The sequence below is a fragment of the Trichomycterus rosablanca genome, chromosome 10 (assembly GCF_030014385.1).
Source record: "Trichomycterus rosablanca isolate fTriRos1 chromosome 10, fTriRos1.hap1, whole genome shotgun sequence".
NCBI lineage: Eukaryota > Metazoa > Chordata > Actinopteri > Siluriformes > Trichomycteridae > Trichomycterus > Trichomycterus rosablanca.
The window spans coordinates 39,447,970-39,464,918 of NC_085997.1; the positions used below are offsets into that span (position 1 = coordinate 39,447,970).

The following is a 16,949-nucleotide window of genomic DNA, read 5'->3' on the forward strand; positions in this document are numbered from 1 at the left end:
CATCTACAGTCCAAAACATTATTAAAAGATTTAAAGGATCTGGAGTCTAAGAAACAAGGCTCAAAAGCAATATTTAATGCCTGTGATCTTTGATCTGTTTAAGAACTGAGATGCTTTTGTAACTAATATAACCACACAGGCTCAGGGATACTTCAGAAAACCATTGTCAGTAAACACAGTATCAACAACATCCAGAAATGCAGATAACTACGGTGGGCTCAAGCCAATCTGAGATGGACTGACGCAAAGTGAAAATGTGTTTTAGCAATCCAGAATGGCATAAATTCCACTTTCACAACTACAACAATTGGTGTTCCTAGTTCTCAAACGATTACAAAACACTGATAAAAGGAAAGGTGGCTTTCATACCCTGTCCCATTTTGGACCGTGTTTCATCTTTAATTTTAGAATGAGTGTATGTATACAAAAAAACTCGTGTACTGCTCTCAAATAATTATCAGTCATAAACGATTTTGCAAATCACTGCTGTCTGTTTTACTTAGATTTTTTCTTTTTGTCATAGCTGAGTAATTTTTGGATCTGGGTTTGTTGATGTACATATGAATATTCTTGAGAGTACATACAGGTCCTGTATCTTTATATTTTAACAAGAGCAAGGTGACTTATTACAGCCCATTAAATATCTGTTATCTTTTTACAGCGTGTTCGTGCATGTACACAAAGCAAATAAACCCAATAGAAACACAAAAGAAAGTGTATAATGAAAAAAGAGCACACATCTGTGTAATTTATTTATTTATTAGGATTTTAACGTCATGTTTTACACACTTTGGTACATTCATGACAGGACAGGTACTTACTGCTTACACAGGATTTATCAGTTCAAGTTTAATATCAAACACAGTCATGGACAATTTTGTATCTCTAAATCACCTCACTTTATACTGTGGGAGGAAATCCACGCAGACACGGGGAGAACATGCAAACTCCACACAGAAAGGACCCTGACCGCTCAACCTGGGAATTGCTTTGAGGAGACAGTGCTACCCACCGTGCCACCCCATCCGTGGGGACAGTGGTAGCCTAGTGGGTAGAGCTTTGGGCTATCAACTGAAAGATTAAGAGTTTGAATCCCAGCCATGCAGCCACCGTTGGACCCTTGAGCAAGGCTCTTAACCCTTTCTGCTCCTGGCTGACCCTGCGCTCTGACCCCAACTTCCAAACAAGCTGGGATACGCGAAGAAAGAATTTCAGTGTACTGTGCATGTATATACAGTGTATCACAAAAGTGAGTACACCCCTCACATTTCTGCAGATATTTAAGTATATCTTTTCATGGGACAACACTGACAAAATGACACTTTGACACAATGAAAAGTAGTCTGTGTGCAGCTTATATAACAGTGTAAATTTATACTTCCCTCAAAATAACTCAATATACAGCCATTAATGTCTAAACCACCGGCAACAAAAGTCAGTACACCCCTAAGAGACTACACCCCTAAATGTCCAAATTGAGCACTGCTTGTAATTTTCCCTCCAAAATGTCATGTGACTCTTTAGTGTTACTAGGTCTCAGGTGTGCATAGGAAGCAGGTGTGTTCAAATTAGTAGTACAGCTCTCACACTCTCTCATACTGGTCACTGAAAGTTCCAACATGGCACCTCATGGCAAAGAACTCTCTGAGGATCTTAAAAGACGAATTGTTGCGCTACATGAAGATGGCCAAGGCTACAAGAAGATTGCCAACACCCTGAAACTGAGCTGCAGCACAGTGGCCAAGATCATCCAGCGTTTTAAAAGAGCAGGGTCCACTCAGAACAGACCTCGCGTTGGTCGTCCAAAGAAGCTGAGTGCACGTGCTCAGCGTCACATCCAACTGCTGTCTTTGAAAGATAGGCGCAGGAGTGCTGTCAGCATTGCTGCAGAGATTGAAAAGGTGGGGGGTCAGCCTGTCAGTGCTCAGACCATACGCCGCACACTACATCAAATTGGTCTGCATGGCTGTCACCCCAGAAGGAAGCCTCTTCTGAAGTCTCTACACAAGAAAGCCCGCAAACAGTTTGCTGAAGACATGTCAACAAAGGACATGGATTACTGGAACCATGTCCTATGGTCTGATGAGACCAAGATTAATTTGTTTGGTTCAGATGGTCTCAAGCATGTGTGGCGGCAATCAGGTGAGGAGTACAAAGATAAGTGTGTAATGCCTACAGTCAAGCATGGTGGTGGGAATGCCATGGTCTGGGGCTGCATGAGTGCAGCAGGTGTTGGGGAGTTACATTTCATTGAGGGACACATGAACTCCAATATGTACTGTGAAATACTGAAGCAGAGCATGATCCCCTCCCTCCGGAAACTGGGTCGCAGGGCAGTGTTCCAGCATGATAATGACCCCAAACACACCTCTAAGACGACCACTGCTTTATTGAAGAGGCTGAGGGTAAAGGTGATGGACTGGCCAAGCATGTCTCCAGACCTAAACCCAATAGAACATCTTTGGGGCATCCTCAAGCGGAAGGTGGAGGAGCGCAAAGTCTCGAATATCCGCCAGCTCCGTGATGTCGTCATGGAGGAGTGGAAAAGCATTCCAGTGGCAACCTGTGAAGCTCTGGTAAACTCCATGCCCAGGAGAGTTAAGGCAGTTCTGGGAAATAATGGTGGCCACACAAAATATTGACACTTCAGGAATTTTCACTAAGGGGTGTACTCACTTTTGTTGCCGGTGGTTTAGACATTAATGGCTGTATATTTAGTTATTTTGAGGGAAGAATAAATGTACACTGTTATATAAGCTGCACACAGACTACTTTTCATTGTGTCAAAGTGTCATTTTGTCATTGTTGTCCCATGAAAAGATATACTTAAATATCTGCAGAAATGTGAGGGGTGTACTCACTTTTGTGATACACTGTATGTATAAATGACAAATAAAGCCGTTTTATTCTAGTCTTCTTCTTAATACAATTAAGTTTTCACTTACTGTTACTGGTGGTTTAAGACATTTCACCCCCAATTTAAGTATGCCTTTATGAATTTTAATATGGAAGGGTATTTTGGAAAAACTAAGAAAAGCTGGTACATCTGGTTATCTTGATTAGGATAAAAACACCCCAAATTCAGCCAATTTTGTGACTGAGTGCATTATCCTGGATAATCAAGGTAAACACTTGAAGTATTCTGTCACTATTTTAAAAATCTGCAGCGTTTACAGCAGTATCACAGTCTGGTATGGGAACTGCTGCACTGGTGTGACCTGCAAGGCACTGCAACGAGTGATAAAAACGGCCCAGCGCATCACAGGGACCCCACTTCCACCCATTGAGGACGTCCAGAGGAAACGTCGAGCTCGCAGCATTCTTAAGGACTCCTCCCACCCTGCACACAGACTATTTGCCCTTCTGCCCTCTGGCAGGTGCTTCAGGAGCCTCCGGACAAGGACTACTAGATTGAGGAACAGCTTTTTCCCCAGAGCTGTCTCCATATTGAACTCTGTCCCCTGTTATCCCCCCAACTTCTCTCCTCCTGACAAGGTTGCACTACAAACATTTTTATCCTCTTTCCGCTTAGTATTTCATCGGTACATACCTCATTTGTACATAAATCCCATATATACTGTATACATCTGTTTACCATGTTTTTACGTACTCATTCCTTGATCGTGTCCATAGCACCTTAATCACTTTAACCTGCATAGCACCTTAATATGTATATTGTTTTTAGCTACATATCTTGTTTATAGTATAGTTTATAGATCCTGTTCATACCACTGCTATTTACCCACTGTAAATAATGTATATCATAAATACTGTATATCCTGCACTTTCTGCTTATTGCACTTCTGGTTAGATGCTAAACTGCATTTTGTTGCCTTGTACTTGTACATGTGTAATGACAAATAAAGTTGAATCTAATCTAATCTAATCTATATTACCACACACACACGGGCGGCACGGTGGCTCGGTGGGTAGCACTGTCGCCTCACAGCAAGAAGGTCCTGGGTTCGATCCCCAGGTGGGGCGGTCCGGGTCCTTTCAGTGTGGAGTTTGCATGTTCTCCCCGTGTCTGCGTGGGTTTCCTGCGGGTGCTCCGGTTTCCTCCCACAGTCGAAAGACATGCAAGTGAAGTGAATCGGAGATATTACAGTGTCCGTGACTGTGTTTGATATAAACTTGTGAACTGATGAATCTTGTGTAACAACCGTTCCTGTCATGAATGTAACCAAAGTGTAAAACATGACGTTAAAATCCTAATAAACAAACAAACAAACAAACCACACACACTACAGTACAGTACAGTACAGAATCACCAGTGCTCTGGAGTAAACAAGTTAAAACTTCCCAGTGGGGGGAACTGGGAGTGCAGATCAACACTGCCTTTTTCCATTCAGCTTGTGAACACGGTGGAAGTCAATAAACCACCACGACAGAGACAATGCGGGCTTAAAAACACAAAACAAACTCAAAGCTCGGCAATAAAGGGGCACAAATGTGAACCGAGCCGGTTCTGGTTCTGAGGCACTACAGAAAGCACCCGGCAGCACGGAGGAGGAGGAGGAGGAGGAGGAGTGTTACTCCAGTCTGTTCAATGAAAACCGGCGTGCTGGTGAACTAGGTCGGAGAACCGAGCCCGGACTGAGCTCTGGACGTGTTTTTGTACCGGGTTAAAGCTTCTAGGTGGAAATAAACAGGTATTATGTGGTTCCAGCGGTGGAGGACGTGGTGCAGGTTCGGGAGGAACGCTTCCTCGGTTCACTCTCAGCGCCGGTGCTGGACTAACATGTCCACCGGTAACAAGAGGCTGAGAGTCCTGGTCGACATGGACGGTGTTATTGCGGACTTTGAGGGAGGATTTTTAAAGAAATATAGGGAGAAATACCCTAAAGAGCCGTACATTAGCCTGGAGGAGCGCAGAGGATTTTGGGTGTCGACGCAGTACGGACAGTTGAGAGGTGATCTGTGTGTAAGTGACCTCGATTGCGGTGTGCGCTTTACCCAGCGTACTGTTAGGGTAGACCTTACAAAGATCTCAAAGCCTAGCCTAGCCTAGTCTAGTTTTATTAATTCAATTTACACCATTAAGAAGGAACACAGCCGGTAACTGATCCACACTGCGTGTGTATTCCATATCTCGGAGTTAGGAGTTGTGACGTCACTATATGGCTGGCCGCCATGGGAACAGAATCACCGGCACACTAACCTCCTCTCAGGCTGTACTAGGGCTGGGCGGTGTGACCGAAACATGGTATCACGGTATTTTTTGAAGATTCTGAAGATTTGGAACATTGATCGACACCAGTGTTTAACTAATTAGGCATAAGTTCCAACAGGCACAGTCCAAAATCTTGTGGGAGGCCTTCTCATAAGAGTGTTAAAGGCTGTCACTGCCTCAAAAAGTGGGTGGTGCCACCATATTAATCCCCATGTTTTCACGGTATATCACGGGACTTTTTATCTGTCTGTGGTTTATTCTACTGTCATAAAGACAAAGAATATAAAAGGTTTTTATTTCAGCGTGTATATAATGAAGGTTTTGAGGACTATAAGCTGCTCGGCCTCACAAAATGACACAATATATGATGGAATCAGTATGAGTGCAATATATACAATTTTTATAGTTTATTTAATTTTTACGTATTGTACAATTACCCTTAGCTCTCTCGTTAACAAATAAAACCACGTTTGAAAAGTGGACGACTTTAAATATCTCCGATTCCAGGTCACTCATAACGTTGGTTTAGTAAGACAGACCTGGAGTTTTATCCAGAGTTTTAATCATCGCTCTGAAAGCTTCTTTCTCGACCGTCTGTAGAGGAATCGTGTCCTTGCGTATGTGGATCGTTACTGCGTTCGTAATGTCGTCGTTTGTAACAGCCGTGGCTCGACAGCCCTGCAGTATACAGTGTTTTAGTCTGTTCTAAACTGCCCACACGCCTCATTTCTTTGGCAGGTTCTTCCTGTGCACATTTGGTCTCCCTCTCTTCATCCTCCATCTGTTTTTGTTTATTTGTTTCACCATACTGAGGAAAGCAGTCTCATCTAACTACTTAATCTGCACGGCGCTCCATAGAGCTTTTAGCGGTGAACAGTATTATATGATTTGCCTCCTAATGAAGTTACAGCTGTTGTATTAACTATGCTAAGGTATGGAGGTATAGGATAAATCCATACCGTATGAGGATATGATACCGAATGTACCGTCATACTGCCCAGCACTAGGCTGTACATTACACTATACTGAAGAGAAGTATTGGGACGCCCCTCCTAATGATTGAATTACTGAGTTTGGATATCTCGAACACACCCATTCCTATTAGATATATAAAATCATTTACATACAATACAATTTATGGCTCCAAATATATAGCAACAGTTTGGGAAAGGCCATTTCATGTCTCCTGTGGTCATGGTTTGGTTTGACATGTTTGGTGTGGAGAAATTATACAGAGCCCTGACCTTTAACCCTGCTGAAACCACCGGGAAGATTTGGAACATTGATTGACACAAGTGTTTAACTAACTAGGCATAAGTTCCAACAGGCACACTCCAAAATCTTGTTGAAGGCCTTCCCAAAAGAGTGTTAAAGCCTGTCACGGCCTAAAGAAGTGGGTGGTGCCACCATATCAATCCCCATGGTTTTGGAATGGGGTGTCCAGCAAGCTCATTGTAGGGTGTCCAGATTCTTTTGATACCACTAGTGTCTACTGTTACACTATAAACTAGGTGGCCAAAAGTATTGGGACACCTGACCATGAGCTTAAGAGTGAACTATGTGTGATTTTTGTGAGCTAGAACAACTGCTGCTCTTCTGAGAAAACATCTCACAAGACTTTTAACTGTGTCTGTGGGAATTTATGCCCATTCAGTCATGAGTTCGGGGCTCTGTGCAGAACACTGGAGCTTCTTTAAAGCATGCACAGGGGCGCAGTCATGCTGGAACAGGAAATGGACTTCCTCAGACTGTTGCTGCAAATTTAAATGCGTGTCATTTCCTTTACATGATTGATTCATTACACCTGTTTGCAACTGTTGTAAATGAAATGCATAAAATCAAATATTAGAAGGGGGTGGCCCAATACCTTGTAGGTCCATGTAGTGTAAGTGCTTACTTTCTATATGGTGTATATTGTTCTTTATATTGAATTATAATGTATACCACAAATACACATACACATAGTTGCACATTTTAATGAAGCAAAAACAATGTATGTCATTTTTAAATGTGGATTTATGATCATGGTGCTTTTTAACGTCCAGCTATTTCCTGTGCTTTAGGTTATTGCACAGTTACCTACCGTCACCCAACTGTAGCTATGCACATTTCGTCACCCCCCTTTTACCCAGTCCATAAGAGGAAGGAGACCACAATAGGAACGCCACTGATGAGATATTTTTAGATGTGAAGCGTGTCGTAGACTTGGCTTCTAACTCAGTTGAAGCCACTGACGCTGGTAGTTGTTTGTGTGTCAGTTCTTTGCATTAATGGACAGCAATCATTTCATGGTTTCTATTTATTATAAAAGCAACTGTGAAACTAACCATCAGCACATGTAGAGCGGTGAAAAGCACCGGTTCAGCATTGTTTTGGCTGTATTCTTCGGGTCATTGTTGTGTTAATCTTTAAACTAGCCAGATATACAACCTACCTGAGTAAATTCATGACAGTCATAGTGATGCACCCAACTCACCAAATCATCTACACTGACGGATCAAAAACAGAATCACATGTAGGAGCAGCAACTTATACATCTGACTACCAACACAGCATACGCCTCCCCCAATACAGCTCTATCTTCACAGCAGAAGCCCACGCCATTCTCCTGGCCATGAATTACATTCAGATAAGCCCGCACAAGTTGTTCTTAATATGTTCGGACTCCAAATCGTCCTTACAAGCGCTGCTATCCCTCCAAACGGATCACCCAGCTATCTTCAAACTCATAGCTACAGAGAAAAACTTAGAAAACGCGTCCACGTCACGCATTGTTGGATCCCCCGCCACTGCAATATCACAGGCAACGAAAAAACAGACGACCTGGCAAAGAAAGCTGCAGAAAAACAGATCACCTGGTGCTATGTCCCACCCACCGATGCCGTCTAAACAGTCAAATTACTTTGTAAAAACACATGGCAGGAGAAATGGAATCATAACACAGCTAACAAACAAGCCATCGAAGATACTAGAAAAATATTTTACAGAGACACAAATATGAAAGACCTCTTCGAACGCAATAACCCACAAAAAATCCTGAATTTGTTGAATTACATAAAGATTAAAAGCCAAATATAGTACATTAACTTTTACTTAGCTTAAACTTGGTTTTGAACCCACCGCTAATGCCATGTACATAGCCTAATTGAGCTGGAATGGCAATAAACGCAAACAAACAAACAAACAAAAACATTGTTGTGTTAAAGGCTGAACTGTCACCCTATTCTGAGTTCTGGTTGCCTGCACGCCCGATTTTGCTGGGCGGACATCTATGAAGGTTCAAGGCGGTGCATTGATCTGTGATCTAAAATCTAACCCTTGCCAGAATTAAGGGATTGTGGAGCTCCACAAGTTCAGTTCATTGGACTTTATGGCTGGTTTATGCCCTTCAAATTGCTCCAAGATTACCCTAATTAATTTCGGGACACATCTTATTGATAATTAAAGCAAACAGGGTGAATCTGGGCTCGGTGGGTGGCACTGTCGCCTCACAGCAAGAAGGTCCTGGGTTCGATCCTTTCTGTGCTGAGTTTGCATGTTCTCCCCGTGTCTGCTCCGGTTTCCTCCCACAGTCCAGAAACATGCAGTCAGGTTCATTAGAGACACTGAATTGCCCTATAGGTGAATGGGTGTGTGTGTGTTTGGGTATGTGGTACATGTGGTGGGGTGTCAGTCTGCAGGTCAACCGGTGGACATGACGCCCATGGTGTGTGGTACCAATAGAGGGGCTGCTGGGGTTTAAAATGCAGATCAGTTGGTACTGGTGATGAGGTGAATGTATAATGCATGGAACCTTCTGTATACGGGTCTGTGCAGTCACGGACCAAAGTGCCCATGCTGACTGACGTCCACTGTTGAATACATCTACAATATACATGCAGACACTGGTACCGAACATTGGAGCGATGGAGATTTTCCAAGATCACACAGCTGGCCGGGAATGTGAGCGTCACCTTGTTTTGTACAGCAATTGAGGAACGTGCTGGTAACATCTTCAGATGTCGTCGGCGGGCGGTCCTAATGTTTTGGACGTGTGTGTATCTCGCAGGAAAAAGCCATAAGCATCTGGGAGTCCAAGAATTTCTTCATGGAGCTCGAGCCGCTTCCCGGAAGTCTGGAGGCTGTAAAGGAGATGGCCAACATGGAGAAGTAAGCACAAGCTACACACGGACAGCATCATGTCATAAAAATGCTTTTAAAATGTTTATGTTCATCCATTCTCCTGTGGTACAATCTTCTCTACACTCACCGTCCACTTTATTAGGTACACCTATCTGGTATGTACATGAATCGATTGATTATTTTAAAAGCTACACCTTATACATACAGTTAAACTTATTTATCAGTCAAAAGGACCCCCTACTGACCAGATGTTATTTGGGTCATAGGTGGAACACCCTAATGACACCATTGTAGTGGTGTAGCAGGTGCAGCAGTGTTGTTGAGATGTTTAAACACCTCACATTCAGTGTTGGTTGGGAAAACAGTGCTCCACCTAACAATTAGTTGATACAGTGATTAAAAATCCCAACAACACTCCTGCTCTCACAACAGATGCTTTTATCCAAAGCGACTTAAAATTATGGCTGAACACGATTGAGGGTTCAGGGCCTTTCTCAGGGGCCCAACAGTAGCAACTTGGCAGTGATGGGGCCTGAACCAGCAACCTTCTGATTATTAGTCCAGCACCTTAACCACTGAGCTACCGCTGCCCTTTAATACCATGTTAGTGTCATTGTGCCGCTGAGAATGTTGCACCACCCTTATATAAACGGGAAACAAAGTGTTCAGAGCTACAGTTGGTAATTGTATACCCACATCTGTGTCATAAGTAAGGCTCTACCTAATTCACGTCTGTGAGAATTGCATCACGAACCCTGAAATGAACCGTTTCCCCATATAATACACAATTTGCTTTAAAGTTTGTATTTAATGATTTAACGTTTTTCATTCGTGCAGCGTTCAAGTGCTTCACGTTTACTGCTTAATCTGCACTATGAGGCGTCCTAGCGATCCTACGGCAATTCAGTTAGCAATCGCTCAGTCAAAACGTCCAGGATGTGGAAGTAAAGCAGCTAAACACACGACTCGGGGAACTGAGTTTGGAAAACTAACAACCAGTTCTGTGAAGCCTCACACCGTCGCTGGATGTTCTAGGTTTACATTCAACTACAGCGGTACCTGGAAACTCAACATCAGTGGGTTCTGGGAGTGGAGTTGAGTTGAGTTTTAAAGACGTTGAGTTTCAAGGTATTTTTTCCCCATAAGGATGTTTGGGAAACCTGTTAATGCGTCGATGGTCCCGTGGAGCTGCAGATATTTTAGTCTCATGTAAAATAATGAGGTTGTTTTTGACTCTTAAACACTGAAAATAACACAAATATAATATAAACACACTGAAATACAATTACTAACAGTTACACATCAGTAAAAATACAATAAAAGCTGCACTTTAGTTTTACTTCTTTATTGTTTCCTGACGCTTCTTAATGCTGGAGACGCTTGATGTCGGAATACCGTATTCCCTTCAGCCCCGGCGCATTCACACGAGAAGTGACAAAACCGCTTCTGCTATTTCCTATGAAGTGTGACGGCGGTGCACAAAACTTAGCGTGACTTACTGTAGTAAAACAGTGAGTGAGGAATGTGATTAGTGGAGGAACTTATGAGCAGTAATAATGAAGAGAAGTTTAGTGCTCCTGTCTCCTTCTTTTACTACATTAAACCACGTTAAGCTTTATTTTCAACCAGAAGCGTTTTAGACTCTGGGAGAAGCTGATTCTGATTCTCACCATTTCTCAGAAGCTGGAGCTGTAACACAAGTTTAAAAGTGAAACAGGGAGGAGAATCCAGATAAACACAGATACATGTGGAGCTGTAACCCTGGATCTGACGCTTATTCCACATTAATGCTGATTCAGATCAGATTCACACGCTGATGACCCTTTTACCTGAACAAAGTGGCTGTTCATTGTTCATTTGAAATTAAATAAATAAATTTTTTTTAAAACAAACTGAACACATTGAGTTTAAGGGTACAAAGATTTTGAGTTTAGGGGACGTCGAGTTATGAGGTACCTCTGTATTAAGAGCTGAGCTGTGCTGTGTATCGTAGCTTCTATTTATTCTATCATTTAATTTAATGACTGATGTGAAATGTGGCTCTTTTCTTTATAAATCTCTGTAATCTGTGATTTTTGAAAAACCAGCTCTGTGTAATTAAGCACATTTTCCAGTGAATTTAGTAGGTACCTAGTAATAAGTGTAGCTTTACATGTACTAGATAGGCGTCTTCGATGAGTGTGTACCAGTAATTGATGGTGCTCTCTTTCTCCCAGTACAGATGTCTTCATTTGCACCAGTCCAATCAAACACTATGCCTACTGTCAGTATGAAAAGGTAAGTCATGCTTCCTGTTCCTGTGGTGGTAAAACGAGGCTGTGATATGGTGTAAGGTTATCATTATGTGTGTGTGTGTGTGTTCAGTACGCGTGGGTAGAGAAGCACCTGGGCTATGATTTCTTGGAGCAGATCATTTTGACCAGAGACAAGACCGTAGTGAGCGGGGACATCCTGATTGATGACAAGCCCGACATACTTGGTAAGATCTCAGAATGACTGAAATCCCTCATACACGTGCACCTTTACCCAGGAGTGAATGCCCACCAGAGTTGTCTTGAAGACATAAAGAGGTGGATGGCTGACAATTTCCTTCAGCTGAATGAAAGCAAGTCAGAGGTTATCATTTTTGGGGGTCCTCATCACATCAATAGTGTCTCCAATAACCTTGGTCACTTGTCTACATGTGTCAAAACATCTGTGAGAAATCTTGGTGTTATCTTTGACTCTGACCTCCGATTTGATAAACAAATCATGTCTGTAATAAGGAATAGCTTCTTCCAGCTCAGAAATATTGCGAAGATGAAGCCTTTTCTCTGCTGTTCTGACCTGGAAAAAGTTATTCATGCATTCATTTGTGCAAGAATTGACTACTGTAATTCTCTGTATATTGGGATGAATCAGTCTCTGTTGCGGCGCTTACAGGTGGTCCAGAATGCAGCAGCAAGGTTACTGACTAATACCAAGAAAAGAAACTATATTACACCTGTCCTCGCCTCACTACATTGGCTGCCTGTTCAGCACAGGATTCAGTTTAAAGTGCTTTTATTTGTTTTTAAAGCGCTTAATGGTCGAGCCCCGGCTTATCTCAGTGGTACGCTTTCTCCCGCAACCGCACAGCGATCTTTAAGATCAGCCACTCAGAATTTGTTGACTGTTCCTAGGGCTTTTGTGCATTTGCAGTTTATGCTCCGAGGCTATGGAACACTCGACCTCCTAATATTCCACAAGCACCTTCGGCCGCTGTTTTTAAATCACTCCTAAAAACATACCTTTATAAGCTGGTATTTGAACAGTGAGGAGCCGTGGTAATTATAATTGTTTAGTCTATTTTTATCTGTTTTATTTTCTCTCTTACTCTGTATTTTTATTTGGTTCTTACTTTTTTAACATAATGTTGTGTATGCTTATTCGATGTACAGCACTTTGGTCAACGTGAGTTGTTTTAAGAGTGCTTTATAAATCAGATTTACTTACTTACTTACTTACTTACTAGAGTGCCAAACAACCACACGGTTCAGACCTGGTTATTTGGCTCCTCAGAGGCTTCTCAGAGCTGTTTTGAGAGTGTATTATGATGCTGGTCTGAATGGTTTGGCTCGTCTGTGTAAAGCACTAAAACTGGTTTACAGTATTCCCATGTAAAGACGAGTGAGAACCGTATTTCAGAACAAAAAGAAATGAGTGGAACTACTGGTGAACTTAGCTTTGAACTCCAGTTCATTCCACAAGTCAAGTCAAGTAAAATTTATTTGTATAACGCTTTTTACAATAGACAGTGGGTGTGTTCGAAAACCTAGTGAGCTCTCTACATAGACGCATATTACGTCATCCTACACGCGCTACGGAGAAGGAGGCTGTTTGAATTCTTATGCCAAGTTCACACTACACGACTTTCCAAGTGGTCGGGTCGCAGTACAGTTTACACTACACGACTGGATCTCTTGTAATCTGGATCTCTTGTAAGGGGGTCACACACTACACCATCTATCACCAACTGGAATCACAGACGAGCTTCTCTGCTCTCCCAAACTACGTTCTGTCACGAAAACACACGTGAGAAGTGACGAGGGGTTTAATGACACCACGTCTAAAAATGCACGTCAACAAGTAGCGAGAGATCAAAGTTTGTGCGCTGATGTGCAGCGTAAAATCAAAGAGGAAAAATAAATGAATCTGAGTGGATTTGGCAACACGAACAGTATGGATTGTTCTATAGTGAGTTGGAGGTTAATAAATATTTTTTGCAATGCAGCGTGGGTATTTTGGTAGAGAACGATCAGGTCAGAAATACTGTAAAACTTGTGTGTGTGTGCTGATGTATTCTGATATAAACTATATTACGCCCCTGTCCCACCTGTCCTCCCCTGCGTTTCCCCTCACACCGTATCTTGCGTTCTCATTGGCTGTTCGACACAGCACTCACTGCCAGTCGGGCAACTCAGATGAGATATCTGACATGCTAGAAATCTCGCTTCGGTCGCCGAGCGCTTGGCGAGCCGCTCGGATCGAGTTGTTAAGTAGTTTACACATAGCGATTGAGAGCCGAGTTTTGATCGCAGAGCGAACACCGAGTTGCTCCCGAGCCGGCAAATCTAGCGCTGACCAGCCGCCGAGCGAAAATCAGGACAAAAGTCGTGTAGTGTGAACCAGGCATAAGGTGCCTTAAAATGCTGATTAGTGAGGCACCTTAAATCTGAACGGTAGTTTGACTGAATAACGAGGGAGCGTCCGATGCTGCCTTAGTGCTGAAGATCAATCCCAGCATTCAGTGCAGCACGACGTTTCTCACAAAAAACTACAAACATAGCGGATGGATGTGGAGCAACCAACTGAGTTCTTTTCACACGTAAATAAATTATACTTGATAATTGGGAGTATTGAAATAATTGATGTATTTTCTTCCCATTTTCCTCCCGATTGAGTGACTCAATTTGTCTCCCGCTGCTGAGAGATACTTGATTGCATCTGAGGAGAGCCTCCTCCGACACGTGTACAGCCCTCCTCTTCTCACCCCTGCATTCTGCACAGGCGTCTCTTCCGCCGATCAGGGTCCTTACACAGCGTATGAAGACCCACCCACACACACATCGTTGATGTTTAATCTGTATACAGGTGTAATTATACAAGTGTTGTTTATTTGTAAATTGCATCGTCAGGGAGAGTTGAAGTGTTTCCGGTACACGGAGGGAGACGTCACTTGACATGCTAGCACGTTGTGCCACCTCATCCCATTGGTTTGAATGGCATGAGGCTAACTGTGTTAGCTTAGTAATCGAAAACGGACGTAATCGCTGTCTAAGTAGTGCGTTAAGAGTAACCTGACTTATAAGTCGACGACTTATTAGAATCCTCTCTACTGAGGCAGCTGCCTGTGTAGGCAGTAAGACAGCAAGGCAGCTCACTAGGTTTTCAAACACACCCTATGTCTAAAAGCAACTTTACAGAATCCAGGACCGACAGACCAAAAAAAACACAGCCGAGCAGCCGAGGGCGACGGTGGCAGGAAAAACTCCCTTAAAAATGCAGGAAGAACCTTGAGAGGAACCAGACTCAGCAGGAACCTCCATCCTCCTCAGGTGGCCTGGAGAATCATTCAGATGAATTAGACTTACACAAAGCATACCTACACACAAAATGAAATTAAACTAAAAGTTATAACTAGCAAAAATAATTTTTAATAGGTTCCTAGACTTGCTGGTACTGTTGGTTGTTCTCAGACTAAACTTTTGGAACCCTGATGTTTTCCTGTAACAGGTGTAGAACCGAATCCCTCCTGGGAGCACATTGTCTTCACCGCCTGCCACAACAAGCACCTGCCCGCCGGCGCCACCCCGAGGCGACTCCTGTCCTGGAGCGATGACTGGAGGGGGATCCTGGAAAGCAAGCGCTAGCGAGAAACTGCCAACCACAAACCTCCAGCCAAACCTCCTGCCGTACCTCTGTACCACCTCACCCCGGGTCAGCCTGAGCGGAGCTGCAGCGATCCCGTCAGTGTTAGTGGTGCACAAATCCCTCCGCATGACCCGTCACTGATATATTTAGGGTAAAGACACGACCAGCATGATCGACTTCACCATCCACTGTAAAACAAAATATTTAAAATAAGGGTTAAAATCTAGACTTTTCATTTCATCTTTTGGTCAACATCACTAATATTGTGCAAATGTAATTATATAATGTAAGACTAATTAACTGAACAATAATTAAGCAGTAATTTTAAAAGTCATGCAGATAGATTTATACTGTATAACAGACCTACACGGTACGTTCACTCCTAACCTGCACAAACCTAAATGCACAAACGAACATGAACAGAACTTTTATACTATATTCACTCACATTAGAAGAAACGAAGTGTTCATGTGGATCCGTGGACTGTACACCACATGAAACAGGGTACCTGTCCAGGATTCCGATTATTTTATTGCTTTTTATAATAGTTTTTATGATTTAGGGATGAGGTGGAGGTGCTTTAAATAAGTATACTGTGGATTTGGGAAAGTATTCAGACCCCTGGACTTTTTCTGTGCACTTCATGGTGTTGTGGATTTTTTTTGTTTATGAATTCATCAGCTCTGCCATCCGGCTGGGCTGGGCAGCTATATGAACAACGTTTGGCTGTTGTTCATCTAGGCTGGGAACCGGATAGGGAGCTCATAACTGATGCAATTACGACCTCTGCTGGCTGATTGATGGAGCTGCACAGAGTCGAGGAATAATGCTGATCAGGGTGTGTCTCTCCATGCACAAAGCTGATCCACATATGAACTCGCCTCGTGCAGGTGAAAAGAAGCAGTCGGGTACTGCACACGTGTCGGAGGGGGCGTGTGTCAGTTCGCTCTCCTCAATCGGGGCGGGGGTCAGCACCAGTACAGAGGAAGCATAATGCAATCGGGTAAAAATTAGACGCGCTAAAAATCGGGAGAAAATGCTTTAAAAAAATGAGCTAACAGTGGGTTTAAAAGGTAGAATTTGTACAAACCTGGTGGGCAGCTGCATTTTGAATCATTTGCAGGGGTTTAACAGTGGACATGGGGGGTTCCTGTCAGGAGGGAGTTGCAGTCGTCCTGCCTCGAGATGACGAGCGATCGGACCAGAATCTGAGCGGCTTCCATAGAGAGGAACGCTCAAATCTTTTTGATGTCGTAGATGAGGATTCGGGATGATCTTGGCTATCCACGACAACACCAAGGCTGCAAACATGACCAGTAATTTGATTAAAAGGAATTTTGGGTTTGGCCCTATATTGCTCAGGAGTGTGTATTTTAAACAATATTATAAAGTATTAGTGATACAGAGTGTTTACTATTGTTTATTTTGCTTTTAGGAGTGATTACAGGAGGGAATAGTCGGGTAATGCAGCCCTCACAGTCATAACTACCTCTAAAATGATAGAAAATGACTTCGGCAATTTCACTGCAAACCTAAAACCACTGTAACACAAACACTCGCTGTTCTTACGTCATACTGCTATCGTTAGAGACGGTTGAAATTCACCTTGTTACTGCATGTTCATAAATGTACTTTGTGCTCCACAACAAACTGTACGTCCTTGTATGGGGATGAAAAGAAATGATAATAAAATAAATACAGGTTTTAATAAAGAATGATGTTGATTTACCTACAATATCGCTTCTGTATTCGTGTTTATGGA

The 16,949-nt window shown here is 42.8% G+C and overlaps 1 protein-coding gene and 2 long non-coding RNA genes across 3 annotated transcripts; 1 reads left to right on the forward strand and 2 right to left on the reverse strand.

Moving 5' to 3' along the window:
- The first annotated feature begins 4,571 nt into the window (after positions 1-4,571).
- On the forward strand, positions 4,572-15,186 carry LOC134321529 (5'(3')-deoxyribonucleotidase, mitochondrial-like). The gene is made up of 5 exons (XM_063003326.1): positions 4,572-4,924; positions 9,222-9,322; positions 11,512-11,572; positions 11,660-11,774; positions 15,050-15,186. The coding sequence occupies exons 1-5, from the start codon at positions 4,658-4,660 to the stop codon at positions 15,184-15,186; spliced, it is 681 nt and encodes a 226-aa protein (XP_062859396.1). The 5' UTR covers positions 4,572-4,657.
- LOC134321532 (uncharacterized) lies at positions 7,134-10,877 on the reverse strand. Its single transcript, XR_010013875.1, has 3 exons — positions 10,636-10,877; positions 10,355-10,538; positions 7,134-9,294 (listed from the first exon to the last, which is right to left on the reverse strand). It is a non-coding gene; the product is annotated as an uncharacterized LOC134321532 (long non-coding RNA).
- Positions 13,025-16,603, reverse strand: LOC134321531 (uncharacterized). The gene is made up of 2 exons (XR_010013874.1): positions 16,278-16,603; positions 13,025-15,375 (listed from the first exon to the last, which is right to left on the reverse strand). It is a non-coding gene; the product is annotated as an uncharacterized LOC134321531 (long non-coding RNA).
- Positions 16,604-16,949: the final 346 nt, after the last annotated feature.